At 34.1% G+C, this 13,807-nt stretch overlaps 2 protein-coding genes across 5 annotated transcripts; both read left to right on the top strand.

The window, feature by feature from the left end:
* Positions 1 to 4,664: 4,664 nt before the first annotated feature.
* LOC133692419 (uncharacterized) lies at positions 4,665 to 6,393 on the top strand. 3 transcript variants are annotated; one of them, XM_062113358.1, is made up of 2 exons: positions 4,665 to 4,820; positions 5,512 to 6,393. In XM_062113358.1, the coding sequence occupies exon 2, from the start codon at positions 5,545 to 5,547 to the stop codon at positions 6,085 to 6,087; it is 543 nt and encodes a 180-aa protein (XP_061969342.1). In that variant the 5' UTR covers positions 4,665 to 4,820; positions 5,512 to 5,544; the 3' UTR covers positions 6,088 to 6,393. The 3 variants fall into 3 exon arrangements, with proteins under 3 accessions (XP_061969342.1, XP_061969323.1, XP_061969333.1); XM_062113339.1 differs by lacking the exon at positions 4,665 to 4,820 and adding an exon at positions 4,855 to 5,136; XM_062113349.1 differs by lacking the exon at positions 4,665 to 4,820 and adding an exon at positions 5,217 to 5,409.
* A 1,867-nt stretch (positions 6,394 to 8,260) lies between these two features.
* On the top strand, positions 8,261 to 12,069 carry LOC133694896 (uncharacterized). Of its 2 annotated transcripts, XM_062116598.1 has the most exons (4): positions 8,261 to 8,472; positions 9,210 to 9,372; positions 9,505 to 11,172; positions 11,573 to 12,069. In XM_062116598.1, exons 3-4 carry the CDS (start codon positions 9,510 to 9,512, stop codon positions 11,926 to 11,928), a joined length of 2,019 nt encoding a protein of 672 aa, XP_061972582.1. In that variant the 5' UTR covers positions 8,261 to 8,472; positions 9,210 to 9,372; positions 9,505 to 9,509; the 3' UTR covers positions 11,929 to 12,069. The 2 variants fall into 2 exon arrangements, with proteins under 2 accessions (XP_061972582.1, XP_061972574.1); XM_062116590.1 differs by lacking the exon at positions 9,210 to 9,372 and having other exon boundaries at positions 8,262 to 8,472.
* The last annotated feature ends 1,738 nt before the right edge of the window (positions 12,070 to 13,807 follow it).

Below are 13,807 nucleotides of genomic sequence, written 5' to 3' on the forward strand. Positions count from 1 at the left end.
GAAGATAAATAAAACTTGAATGCGCACAGGCTCCATCAATCTTTTTAAGAACTTGTCACCTCATCATCATTCAACAGATATTCCAGAGAAGAAATGCACTTGAACAGGATGCTTTCACTAATATAATTGCACCTTAAGCAACAGTCTTAATCATGATATCTCTCATCTTGATATGCCCATCAGCTTTAGTTCTTCGTGCGAGCAAGTTATCAGTTCTAAAAAACACTGCAGCCCTGGTCAATTCACCTCAGAACCTCCCGACCAGCGACCGGCTGATCAGAATTAAGATCTTTTGGTATGCCCCCTTAAAACATAATGGATTAATGGCCTCTTTATTTACTCTTTTGGATTTGATTCAGTTTCTTTTAGAACAATAAATTTGGTTTAATTGTTTCTATTGATGATTAAAAGTTTCTGCAATGCCACTGTTTTTTTCCCCTTCATGAAAAGCTCACAGATTGTGCTAGTAACGATAAAGCCAAGGGAATAACCACTTCTTTTACAGGAAAATATTACTTCTTGATATGTAAAGCTAGCTAGAACTGATCAGAATAATTAATTAGCTAGATTGGAAACAAAACCGGACATTGACAATTTCATATCCCTGACAGGGAGTGCATGATTTAACTAAAGAAATAATACCCAAGTGTGTGTGCAACCACTGGTCAGTACATTGCCAAAGTCCAAAGCTTTCATGTCACCATGAGCTTGATTGAGAAGATTTTATTTTGAAAGAATGTCTTTGCAAATACAGAAAAAGAAATAATAATCTAATTGATCGTTTTATAATTAATCTTGACTTGATGGCGACATGCCGATAGACCTCAAATTCAACATATGTAACAATCAAGATTCGATGTTTGATAATGAGTTGAAAAATGTTATCATCAAAAAGTTAATTACAATTTTTATTCAGTGGATAAGAAAATACCAAGCCATCAAGTGTGAGCAAGAAGTTGTTCCTACCAAGTTGAACAATCATGATAAAAGGGTTTGTGTCAATGTGAATTTTCTTAAGAGACAAGCCAGGGCAAATCTTGCAATATAAAAATTGCTTATGAAGTCACATAATTATACCAAACGTTTGCCCCTAACAATTCACCTTAAAGTTGGGGAGGGAAAGGGCAAAAAAGATTCATGTGCCGTCCCTGGATCTTCATTGATACATGTACACCGTGATGTAAATCGTAATGGGAAGATGCTTTTAGCAGCAAGGGCGTGGCGTTGGGGTTCGTCTTGTTGGAAACCACCATGGCTCTTGGTACTTCTTAGAAAACCATGGTACTCGATCGTGAATATAAACCTCGTGACAAGAATATTGTTTTTTTTTTTTTTACTGGAAAGGAGTAGGGAAGTATGATCTCAACGGAAATAAGAAAAATCTCAAGGAAAAGATTCAGACGATCGAGTGCTTAAAAAGGTGTGGAGGATGTGAAGACCCTGCACGTAAGATTCTGATCAAGCTCCACTGAATAGTGTTATTGGCCTTAAAAAATGAGTGATTGCGAAGTGGAATGTTGAATCATGAGCTAGAATTGTGTGTATGTTTCGATATGCTTTTTATATATATATATAAAAAAACACAATTTAGCTGATGCTGCAGCAGCTTTCAAGAGTTTTTCTGAAAAAACAAAAGAGTCCACATTATATAACGAGGGAAAGGTGCCCATCCCCTATCTCCGTGATGTGTATGCACCATCTAATTGTAATGTTATGGGACTCTACAGTCATGTGAAGAGCGCAGAGTTTGGACAGAACTGAAAAGAACCATTAAGTACCACCAAACACACCAATAAAAATCGAAAGTAGTGAGGATGCTAACATGACAAGAAAGGTAAGTTTATCTGACCAATTAATAGAATATCATAAAGAATTTGATATGGCTATACAGTACCCATGCCAAGATACTACCTTAAAGAAATGGTTATGATACATTTCTGCTGTAATTAGGGTTATTTTTTGTGCAAGATCACTGGTCATTTTGGACTCACTTCTGACCACAACAACAGTAATAATTAAGGAGAGCCTTCTGTTGTAAACTGCTAGATTCAGGACTCGAAACCTATGGGTCTCTGGCATGAACTGTTGTGTCTCGGGACATCATGAGATCACAGATGACTCGAGGAACAAAATTGTTTGGGTTACCAAATAATAATAGTTCTCAAGCCTGCTTCGGTCCGTTAGACAAGCACGAACCTGGACCTAAGGCCAGATTGGAGTAGGAACCTCGACCCAAGGCTCGATTGGATGTTTAATTGGACTGTTCATATCATCGATTCGGCCAAAATCTGGTGGGATCAAATATTTTTTTTAAAAATAATAATTTCCTTGATGATTTGTGTGAAGCCAATGTTAAACTTCTAAAATCTTGTCACTATATATATATATATATATATATATATATATATATATATATATATATATATAGCTATTGACAAGATTCTACTCCTATCTATAATCAAATTAGAGTTCATAATAATTTAATCAAAATTAGATAATTAATTCATCATAATAATTAAATATACTAAGAAAATGTGTTTTTTATAATGTCACACGTATACAACGCGCGACGATTATCCTCTCATGCGTTGGTATTTGGGTAATCAGGAAATGAAAGAGACAAAGATTTCTTGTCTTTTATATGTGGAAAGAGAGAATGAGAGTCGTCATCTAGTATTTTGATCATTAGAAACCCTAACTAGTTTTAAAGATTGGGTATGGGAATTGATTGTGTAAAAGAAAGATACTAGCACCCAAAATACGCTTTACCTAAGGTAAGCTACATTGTTTAATTGTTTAATGTATGCTAAGGTGTTATTGTGTTTTTTAATTGTTAGTCTGTCTAAGGTTTAAGAAAAGTCCTTCTCGGTAAGGAGATTCTTATCTTATCAGGTAAAAATCTAACCATTCTAGTGTCTATATAAATAAAAACTATATTTTTAATATCGCGAATACATTTTACGTATAAATTTATAATCTCAGATACTAAAAGGTTTTCAACTTTAAACAAGAATATTGATGCAATAACGAATTTCGATTTCAATCAAGAATATTGATGCAATAACAATTTTAACTCTAAACAAGTGACACTTAAAACACTTGAGAAAACCTTTCTAAATACTATTTAAGTGGTTTGATAATTATCCATCTACAAGTATTGTGATAGGTTTGATCCTGAAACTATAAAAGGATTGAGCTTGATCTTTGCCTACAAAAGAATTTGGTTAAATCTGGACCTACAAAAGGGATGGGAAAGGTTTTTAATTTTGAACTTGTGAAAAAAATTGTGTAAAAGTTTGGTATCACTCGGGAAAAAGACTATGTATGATAGTAAACACTTGAATTGTGACTCAAGGAGAAGAGTAGGCGATTGTCCGAACCTCTATTAAAATCTTAGCACACACTCTTGACTCTATTTCCTTACCTATTGTGTTGATTATTTTGGTGTACCTTTAAGTTTGCTTCCATTATTATTTAAGCTCATTTGTATTTTGATATATCTTTAAGTTTATTTGTATTTACCGTTAGGTTATGCAATATATTATTTTAAGTCAAGATAATTGGCAACCTAATTCAGCCCCTCTTCGCCTAGACTTTCACCTTTCACTTATGTTATGCTTTCACAATGTTAATTCAATTATACTCGGACAAAATTCAAACACATAGTAGCCTTTCATTTATACTCTTGCTTTCACAATGTTCATACAATAACATTTCATTTGTGCTCTGTGTTCACAATGTTAATTAATGAAGTATCGTATATTTTAACAACCAAATTCATTTACACTTAAACTTTTCATTTTATAGCCTTTTTGTTATGGTTTATGAATTTTATATTTGGCTTGCAAAGTAGTATCTAGAAATATACTACACGAAGGCATTCGTTAGTCCTGATTAAAAAGGAAGCAAATAAAGCTTCATTTTTTAAAAAATAAAAATAAATAATGGAGGTATGCTTTCTACAAGAGAAATTAAAAGCCTTTTCTAGTAAGTGGTATTTGGAGTTTCTTTTTCTGTTAAAATCAATTTTTTTTATTAACATAAGTGTCCGGGTCAGTTTGTGCGTACCTCGACTAATCCCACGGGTCTTGAAGTTAACGACCATATAAGCTTTTAGTGACTATCATATTAGCAACTACATGGCTCGAACCTAAGATCATAGGAGAGCAAACTCCTTGTCTCAATTTTTTATCATTGGATTACCTACTATTAAAAATCCTTTCTTTTTATTATAAGATGTAATAGTTTTCTTTACTGCTGACGGATGCAAACGATTTTGGCTTGTGAAAGTATGTTCACTCACAAGAAATGTTTTATCATAATATTTTTAACATGATTAAATTAACCTATTTTAATTAATTTTTTCTTTAATTTATCATCTTCATGATGAAATCCCAATAATCTCTCCACTTCTCATAATGCTTTCGTACGTGGTCAACTTTAAAAAATTAATTTTATAAACACCAATACCAATGTTATTATCCTCTTTCATTTTTGCTCTTTATTCTTCATATCTCGGAGATACTCTTTAACTTTTGCCAAAAACTCTTAAATCATCTCATGGAGTAATGCCATCACTTGAAATATCTTGTTAAACTAAAGGGACTATGTTGTAATTTACTCTTAAAACCGAAACTGGAATGACAAGTCGTTCTAGAAGTTAGAGGGTCGTCTGACAGTTCCAGAACCCCTAAATTCAAAGTAAGACACGACATCGCTTTCTTATGGAAGGAAGCAGAGCATTCTAGTGAAGAAGAAACCCGAAATCGAGGTGAATCGAGAGCGAGTGGCGATTCTCTGCTTTCATTTTTTTCTCCCAGGTCTTTTCATTCGCCATCCTTATTTTCTTATAATCTCATTATTATTTACCTTTAGTAAGTATCGCACTAACTGAGAGGATAGAAAGAAATCAAAACCCTAGACTACATTGATTGAACCATGATTATCGAATTATGTTCTTGTCTCTTTCTTGAATGTTATTCCTTGATGATGTTGGGTTTCAATTGATAAACATCTTTTTTTTTTGTTAGAATTCAATTCATTTCGCCATTTACGTAGTCATACATTATAATGAATTGTGTCTTGCACACTATCCATTGTCGTGCCTGGTGGGCTGCCTTCGATTCGTGTTTAAATGTACGTTCTTAGAAATTGATTAGATGGAATTCCTTGTTCCTTGATTGCTTCAGGTCATTAACGCCCCCCCCCCCCCCCCGGTCAGATTCCTGCAATTTGAAAGCATAATTTTATGTTTCATATGCTTAATCTTTCCATGTGCTTTTGGTTGGCTTTGATGACTTGATCTTCAGTTTGTTTCTGTATTAACCTTCTTCTGTTATTGTATCTTCTTTTCTATACTGGATTCATGTTGCCTGTCAACCAACCATGATATTTCTTAAGCAGTTCCTTGTAAGCGCCAATTTCTAGTTAATGTCTTGAAGAAAGTTTTCATATATATTTAAAAAGAGTAGGCAGGAGTTTGAATTATTTGTTTCCTATTGATGTTTTCAGGTTTCTTTGTTATATTTTTGGGGAATTGCTGTTATGGGTGATTTTTCTATTCAAATTACTCCAGAACTTGTTAATCGATTTGCTAATGATGGGGAGAAATTAAAGAAGAAAACAAAGAAGACTAAACCTAAGACCCAACGAGAACCTCCCCTGCCCAAACCTAAGGTGAATGAGAAACAGCTGCATGATGATTCTGAGACCCGCAAAAGGATTGCTTCTCCAGGATGGCCAGTTCAAACTCCAATGTACCTGCCAATAACCCAACCTGTACAGCCTGCAAATGCTGAGTTGGATGAGATTCGATCAGTCATTCGAGAGAGCGAGAGGGTTCTACAAAAGTTGCTGAAGCAGGAGGATAACATGGTGCAAAAAGTTACAGAAAGAGCCAAGGATCTTCGTGATAAGGAATTCAAGCTTCCATACCAGAAGACTATGCCCTGTTTGGCTGATTATGATGCTTGCAAGGCATGCTACAAGGAGCATGCTAATGATATTTTGAAATGTGCCCCCTTCACTAAGAGTTATTATGAATGTGTTCGCAGAGCTAAGCAGCAACAGAATTCAGCAGATAAGTAGACTTTCTTGGAAGAAAAATTTCTGAGGTGATATACATGATTCCAACCCAATTGTGGGTTTTGAGAGATGAGAGATATGCATTTTTGCTGTGAAAATAAGCAAAGCACTAATTACCCTTATCGGAATGTAAGCTGTGCTGTCATGGTACATTTAGAATTTTGTTAGAACAATTGTTTGTCACAAAACAATGTTGAAATTCTCATGGCAAGCAGTGCCATGTTAAAATTTCTTTTGGAACATGTGAGTGAAAGTTGACTCCTCTCGTGGTGAATCTCAATTTGGCAATATGGAAATAATTCAATCTCAGCATGGAGTGTGTTCCTCATATCTGAATGAGTATTCCAATTGACAAATCTCTCTGTTGTTGATCAATTATATAACGAAATTGGAATCGAGTCTGTGGTATGCAGAATTTTCATGTTCTAACGCAGCTTCTTCAGTAGCGAATACCTGGCTGGAACCTCGTGGTTCAATGATATGCTGGACATGTTGATGGAAAGTGGAGCACATGGGAATTCATTTCTCTTCCACTTGATATTATTTCTTGAATTCACTTAGGTTTTCTTAATGTTGTACACCGTCTAGCAGAAGGCCAGATTAGCTTCCTCGTTGAGTGAGCATTGGGTGGGATGATGAAATACTAATCTTTTTAGAGATGATAATATGGAAAGTAAACTTCCCCAGCTATACTAATCTTTTTAGAGAACATCAAGGTGCTATCTATGTGATGTTATTGTAGTAAAATTTCCTTTTGAAAAAAAATTAAAAGAAAATACATAGGATTGAACTATAACATTTAATTTTGTTTGCAAACAATTTTATAATTAAAATAGAAATTTAAAAACATTAAAAAAATATTTTTTTTATTGTTAGAATAAATTTAACTTGGCTATAACGAGAATCACCTATCTAATATTAATGCTAAACTAATAAAATAAGAACAATAAAATTTTAAATAAATTAATATCAGTATAAAAATAACTTATATAATTTTTTTAAAATATAATTGTTATTAATTGACTCAACTAAGTAAAATTTGACACCTTCACATAAACACTAACTATTTTTATAATTATCATGCTATCATAATATCATGTATCACATCATTATTATCCATTATTATCACTATTATTTATCATTAAAATAGCAACTATCATTAATTTAATAATACTTTATTACAACTAGCACCATCACAATCAAAATCATTTCAACTTCCAGTACTATTTTTTTTTCCATCACCATTCTTGTTCCACCATTTCATTACTATAATTAAATCATATTATAATCACTACTTTTTATATATATATATATATATATATATTTTAACTATAATATATTTTAAAAAAAATAAATGAATATTCAGAAAAGCATAAACAACTAACAAGAAATATTTATTTTGGTTTTATGAGATATATAAAGTAATAAGCAATACCAATTACCTAATACAAAAACTTGAAAAATATAATGGAGTTTTATTGTTTATATCAAAAGTGAAACTCTTTGTTTTTTTTTCAATTATATTTTTTTATTTTTATTCTCGAACTTTTTTTAACAATCATTAAAGTTATTTTTTAAAGTAACAAGTTGATTAAATCATATCAAAATAACTATAATACAATTTAATTTTAAACCTGATTCAGGTAAGAAGTTGAGTTAAGAGATTTTTTTCTTATCTTTTTTTTTCTTAATTTTTTTTATATTTTTTTTATCAATTAAATATATTGTTTTTAGACTAGCCAAGTTAAATGAATCACACCAATATAATTTTTATATAGTTTAATCAAAGTCAAGTAAAAAGTTAAGTCAATTTTTTTTATAATTAATTTCATCCTAGAGCTTTTTTTATTGGCAAACAAGTTATTTTTAGAGTGGATAAGTCAACTGTATCACATTATATTAATTCTCACGTAATAAACTTGAGTTAGATAAAAAACCAGAGTAAAAGATTTTAAAATTGACTCATTAGAATTAATTTAATAATAATAATATATAATTCTATGTAAATATACAATATATTTATCAAATAATATTCTGTTTACTATATTTTTTTTACTTTAATTTTATTTAATAGAATGCGAGCGGGCCTGTAAATTTGTGAGGCCGTGAATAGAAATCACAAAAACAACAGCGAAGAATGGCTCTGCTCCTATTCCAATTCCAATTCCAACAGGAACTGTTTCTGTAGTACACGTCAGCATAACAGAAGCCACGCACTAATCACGTGAAAGTAGTAAAGACGATTTCGACTAATTTATCGGCGTTGTTTTCCATTTCCTCGTTTCTTACCTCCCTTCCGAATCGCCGATCCACAATTTTCTCCAGATTCCGACCAGCCCCCGAATTTTCCTCTGTCCACCCTCCTTTTCTTACAAGAATCGGATCCAGGTAACAACAAAAAGAAAATATTTTTTTTTTGTTTCTTCTTATCTTTACTAGCTTTCTTTCTTTCTAGATAAGGATTTACCACCCCTTTTGTTTCTCTAGCTTTCGAGTTTTTGCATTTCATTTTTGTTAATCTTGTAGTTTTTTTATGGTACTCTAAGTCTGTCAAGTGTTTGAACTTAAAGAGATCTAACAACTTGAATTCACAAAGTTGTGTGCATGTTAAAAACTGGGATTTTATGCGGACTGTTATGGTGTGGTATGATCTTTTTCACAAGTCAGTCAGTCTGTAATATGCAGCGTTAATCAAAAGTTTTTCTTTTTTTGACCGATTTTATTGCCAGTAAAAAAGGGATTTTTTTTTGTTAATAGAGTTTTAAGTTTTCTTTTTCTGAAGAAAATGAGACTGTCAAGGTTAGAAATGTGAAAAATATGAAGGTCCAGGTTTATCAGATGATGGTACATGTGAGAATATTGTGTTGGAGCTACCAAATTAGAGTGAAACATTTTTGCAGAGTCAGTTTTATTAATTTGCATATAGATTATTTGCAGCTAAACAAGCTTTTTGGACGATCAGCATCTATTATTATTTTAAACTTGATGTCATCTGCCAGTTGTATGAGTTACATCTATGAAAGCAAGGTCTTAACTATTCCTGTGTTTAAGAGCTAAGGTTTCTTTGGCATTGCTTCAATCTAACCAAGGTGTTTGATGCCACTTCATCTGTTTTGCCTTGATAGGGGGGGGAGGGGGGGTGGTTTAAATTCCTGATGCATTTGCTTGCCCTTTACTGGGCTCAAATTTGATGCTTATATGCCAAGGCAGTGTGACATCCTTTTGCTGGATTACTCTGGTGGGCGATATGCCCTCCGTGTTTCTGTTCAAGATTTTATTGTGCAAAATGTGAGAGTCTTGCATTCATCTTATACATTTTAATTTACCTCAAATCTCAATCTTTTTAGTGCTGTTGCCTCGAATGTGGTTTATCCTGATGCCTGTTTTTGCATCTAAATTTGATATTCCGATTTGTTTTAGTGGTTATGGTTCGTGGAAGAGATGCATGTTGGGAGCACTGTGTTCTTGTGGATGCCACGAGACAGAAGGTTAGATGTAATTACTGTCATCGGGAGTTCAGTGGAGGGGTATACCGAATGAAGTTTCATTTGGCTCAAATAAAGAACAAAGATATAGTACCCTGTGCAGAAGTTCCAGATGATGTGCGGGATCACATTCGTGTTATATTAAGCACTCCCAAGAAGCAGAAAACTCCCAAGAAACTGAGGGTGGACCGGGCAGCCATTGCTCAACAAAATAGCTCTTCAGCTAGTGGTGGTGCACATCCTAACCATGGATCCAGTGGACAACATGGTAGCACCGGCCCCTCTTTGTTATTTCCACGTCCTTCACCTAGTGCACAGCCAGAAGTGGATGATGCTCGAAAGAAAAAGCAGGACGATGCTGATAAGAAAATTGCTGTGTTCTTCTTCCACAATTCTATTCCCTTTAGTGCTTCTAAATCCATATACTATCAGGAAATGGTGGATGCTATAGCAGAATGCGGGGCAGGTTATAGAGCTCCAAGTTATGAAAAATTGAGATCTACCCTCCTGGAAAAAGTGAAAGATGATATACATGACTGTTACAAGAAATACAGAGATGAGTGGAAAGAAACAGGTTGTACAATCTTGTGTGATAGCTGGTCTGATGGTAGGAACAAATCAATTATTGTTATTTCAGTCACATGCCCAAAAGGGACGCTATTTTTGAAGTCAGTTGATGTATCAGGTCATGAAGATGATACTACTTATTTGTTCGAGTTGCTTGAGTCAATTGTCTTGGAAGTTGGTGTGGAAAATGTTGTACAAGTAATAACAGATAGTGCAACCAGCTATGTATATGCAGGGAAGCTTCTCATGTCCAAATACAACTCATTGTTTTGGTCGCCTTGTGCTTCTTATTGTATTGATAAGATGTTGGAGGATATTGGTAAACAAGAGTGGATGGGGATGGTTTTGGAAGAGGCAAAGACCATTACACGCTATATGTATAGCCACGCATGGACTTTGAACATGATGAGGAAGTTCACTGGTGGAAGTGAACTGATCAGACCAAGAATTAGTAGATCTGTCGCTGATTATCTCTCCTTAAGGGCCATTGTTATTCAGGAGGACAATCTAAAGAACATGTTTTCACAATCAGAATGTCTATCATCCATGCATTGTAGACATCCTGAGGCTCAAGCTATCAAATCCTTGCTGTATCAAGATCGCTTTTGGAAGTCTGCACATGAAGCTGTCAGTGTGTCTGAACCTCTTATTAAAATTCTAAGGATTGTTGATGGGGACATGCCTGCGATGGGCTATATATATGAGGGAATAGAGAGGGCAAAGTTTGCAATCAAGGCATACTATAAGGGTATTGAAGAAAAATATATGCCAATTTGGGAGATCGTTGATCGAGGATGGAATAAGCAGCTTCACTCCCCATTACAGGCAGCCGCAGCATTCCTTAATCCTTCAATTTTCTATAACCCGAATTTGATTGATTTGAGGATGAGGAATGGGTTTCAAGAAACTATGATAAAGATGGCTACAACAGATCGAGATAAAATAGAGATCACTAAAGAACACCCAATATACATAAATGCACAAGGCGCTCTTGGTACAGAATTTGCTATTATGGGAAGGACGCTGAATTCCCCAGGTATGTTTAAGCTGCATTCATTATCAATCAATTCTTCTCATGGGGCTTAAAAGTTCTTGGTAAAACGAAATATCCCCTTACATTTGCTCCTTGGGATCGGAAAACCAAAGCAACAGCCAACAGGAGATAGTACTTGTTGGCATATGAGGTTACTGTTGGTCAGAATAGAATCATTAAGTGATATAGTTTATCCGTTAGAACAGTCTGTCAGAATAGGCTGAATCAACTTTGGAGATCCCTGACGTGTCCTTTGGGTGCCTGTAAATGCGGCTCCTTTATCCTGGGTTGTTCCCGTATATTTAATGTGTTTTGAGATATGAGGTTCATTTTTTGACTGCTTTGAGATATTTTATATGTTAGCGGATTAGAATCTCATTTTTATCGCCATGTGCATCTTTAGGTGATTGGTGGGCTGGATATGGCTATGAAATCCCCACTCTGCAGAGAGTTGCAATAAAGATACTTAGCCAACCCTGTAGTTCCCACTGGTGCAGGTGGAATAGGAGCACCTTTGAGAGCGTACACACCAAGAAACGTAACAGGGCGGAGCTTGAAAAATTCAATGATTTGCTTTTTGCGCACTGCAATCTTTGGTTACAAGCCATTACCCAAAGTCATGATGGAAAATGTAAACCTATTATCTATGATGAAATAGATGTTAGTTCAGAATGGCCCACCGAGTTGGAACCTTCGAACCCTCTCTTGGATGATTCGTGGTTGGACAATTTGCCCCTTGATTGCGGAGGTAGTCCTTGAACTTATGTATAAAAGAAGATAGCTAGCTAGAATCATTGATTGTATAATGTTGTATCTAGAAAACCATACAATATGAAGAATGTAGAGTTTCTTTTTACCTCAAGGTATTTATGTAAAAGAATCTCTTGCTTTTGTTCTGAACTTACAACAGTTCTCTTCTCCAGGGAGCCTGAGAGTATCATTTCAGGCTGCGGTAGTGACCTTTTCCTGCATTTTGTTTGTTGACTTCTGCTATTTGGGTTACTGAAGCACCAAATTACACAGAGAGTGCTAACTTGTTGAAAAGCGGTAAAGCACTGTAGAACAATCTGGTTGCGTTGGCATTAACTTTGGTCATGCACTCGGAACCAAGTTCAGTTGGAGCCATCTGTCGAAGGTTTCATTTTCAGCAGGGACTATTTTTCTTGCAGCTTTAGTACAATTATTGTGGTTCTTTTTTATTCGTATAATGTCAACCATAGCCTCCATTATCACACTATTTTGTTTGGTAAATAGCATTATTATACTTGTGTGGTATGAGACTATATATGACGCATCATGATTTTGACTTCTTTTTATTTTGGTGACTTATTAAGCCAAGCATTAAAATCTCAGATGATGCCTGTGAAATCAATATTCAGGCACTGCCCGGTCCGAGAGATTCTTTACGCCAACAAATAATGACCTTAAAAATTCACGGATTCAATTCTTAGAATTGAAATTGTTTACATTCATTGTAAAAAATAGTCAAATTAATCTCTCAAGTGATGTTAAGGATTTCTCTTTGGGAGAGGCAGAAGAATAATTCCTTCTTGATTCATAAAACCATCTCCTTATTCATTCATTCGCTGGCTTGGAATAATTCCTTCATTTGCTGAGTTAACTCTATTGTTACTCATTTTGGACCCCTCACATTAACAAAAAATTAAAAAAGAAAAAAATTAAAAAAAATGTTGGAAGAAAAAGAAATACCAGTCAGAAAAAAATACCAGAACGTCTAGGAAATTGCCAAAGACTGATTGAAGAAGATCAAGATATACAAGATTGAAAAATTTGACAGTGTATTTTCGATTGATGAAGACCTTATTGGCAAAGAATAAATCGATGTAAGGAGGAAAATTCAAAATTTGATATTTAAAGACTCAATTTGAGTTTTCAAGGTTTAATTAAATTTATTGAGAACTTAATTACAAGAAAAAATGATTTTGAAGTTAATTTAGGCTTTAATAGGAAGAAATTAAAGTTTAGAAGTTGAATTACAATTTTTAAGAGTTAATTTGGTCAAATAAGGGGCTTAATTTTATAAATATTGAAGTTTGGTGGGCAATTAGAGACTTAATTGAAGAAATACAAAATCAAGGAACAAACTAAAAAAGATGGGTGAATGTAAGGGCTAAAATTGACCAAATCAGGGGTCAAATTAAAGAAATCAAAAGTTTATTGGTCAATTAAGGGTTAACATGCACAAATTCAGAACTAAGGACTAAAATGAAAATAACGATCAACTTTAGGGTTGGAAATTGAGTTTGGCAAGGGTGAAATTGCATGAAATTAAAAGTCTGGAGGTAATTATAGGTACAATTAAAAGCAATTGGAAGAACATGGACTTAATTGAAATTTATCAAATCTCAAATTAAGAACCCTGAATGACGTATCATTCAGACTTAATGAAGAGAAGGTGAATGACACGTTGTTCGTCAACTTGCACCTCTATTTTTGATAGTTTTCACTGATCGAGTTGACAACTTCAAACACATGAATATGGAGTTACAAACCTTTAAATTGAGTAAGGCTAGATCCAAATGAAAGATGTGCACTTCCTCTACCAACTTCAAGTGGTCTCAAGCCACGATAACATCAAAATTACTTCGACGAGGTCTCGAAAATAGCCAACTTAGTC

This window comes from Populus nigra, chromosome 1 (genome assembly GCF_951802175.1).
Source record: "Populus nigra chromosome 1, ddPopNigr1.1, whole genome shotgun sequence".
NCBI lineage: Eukaryota > Viridiplantae > Streptophyta > Magnoliopsida > Malpighiales > Salicaceae > Populus > Populus nigra.

Coding starts and splice junctions, on each gene's coding strand:
- LOC133692419 (XM_062113339.1), top strand. CDS start 5,071: ATGAATTGTGTCTTGCACACTATCCATTGTCGTGCCTGGTGGGCTGCC. Junction 5,137..5,511: donor CCTTCGATTCGTGTTTAAAT/GTACGTTCTTAG, acceptor TGATGTTTTCAG/GTTTCTTTGTTATATTTTTG.
- LOC133694896 (XM_062116598.1), top strand. CDS start 9,510: ATGGTTCGTGGAAGAGATGCATGTTGGGAGCACTGTGTTCTTGTGGAT. Junction 11,173..11,572: donor AAGGACGCTGAATTCCCCAG/GTATGTTTAAGC, acceptor GTGCATCTTTAG/GTGATTGGTGGGCTGGATAT.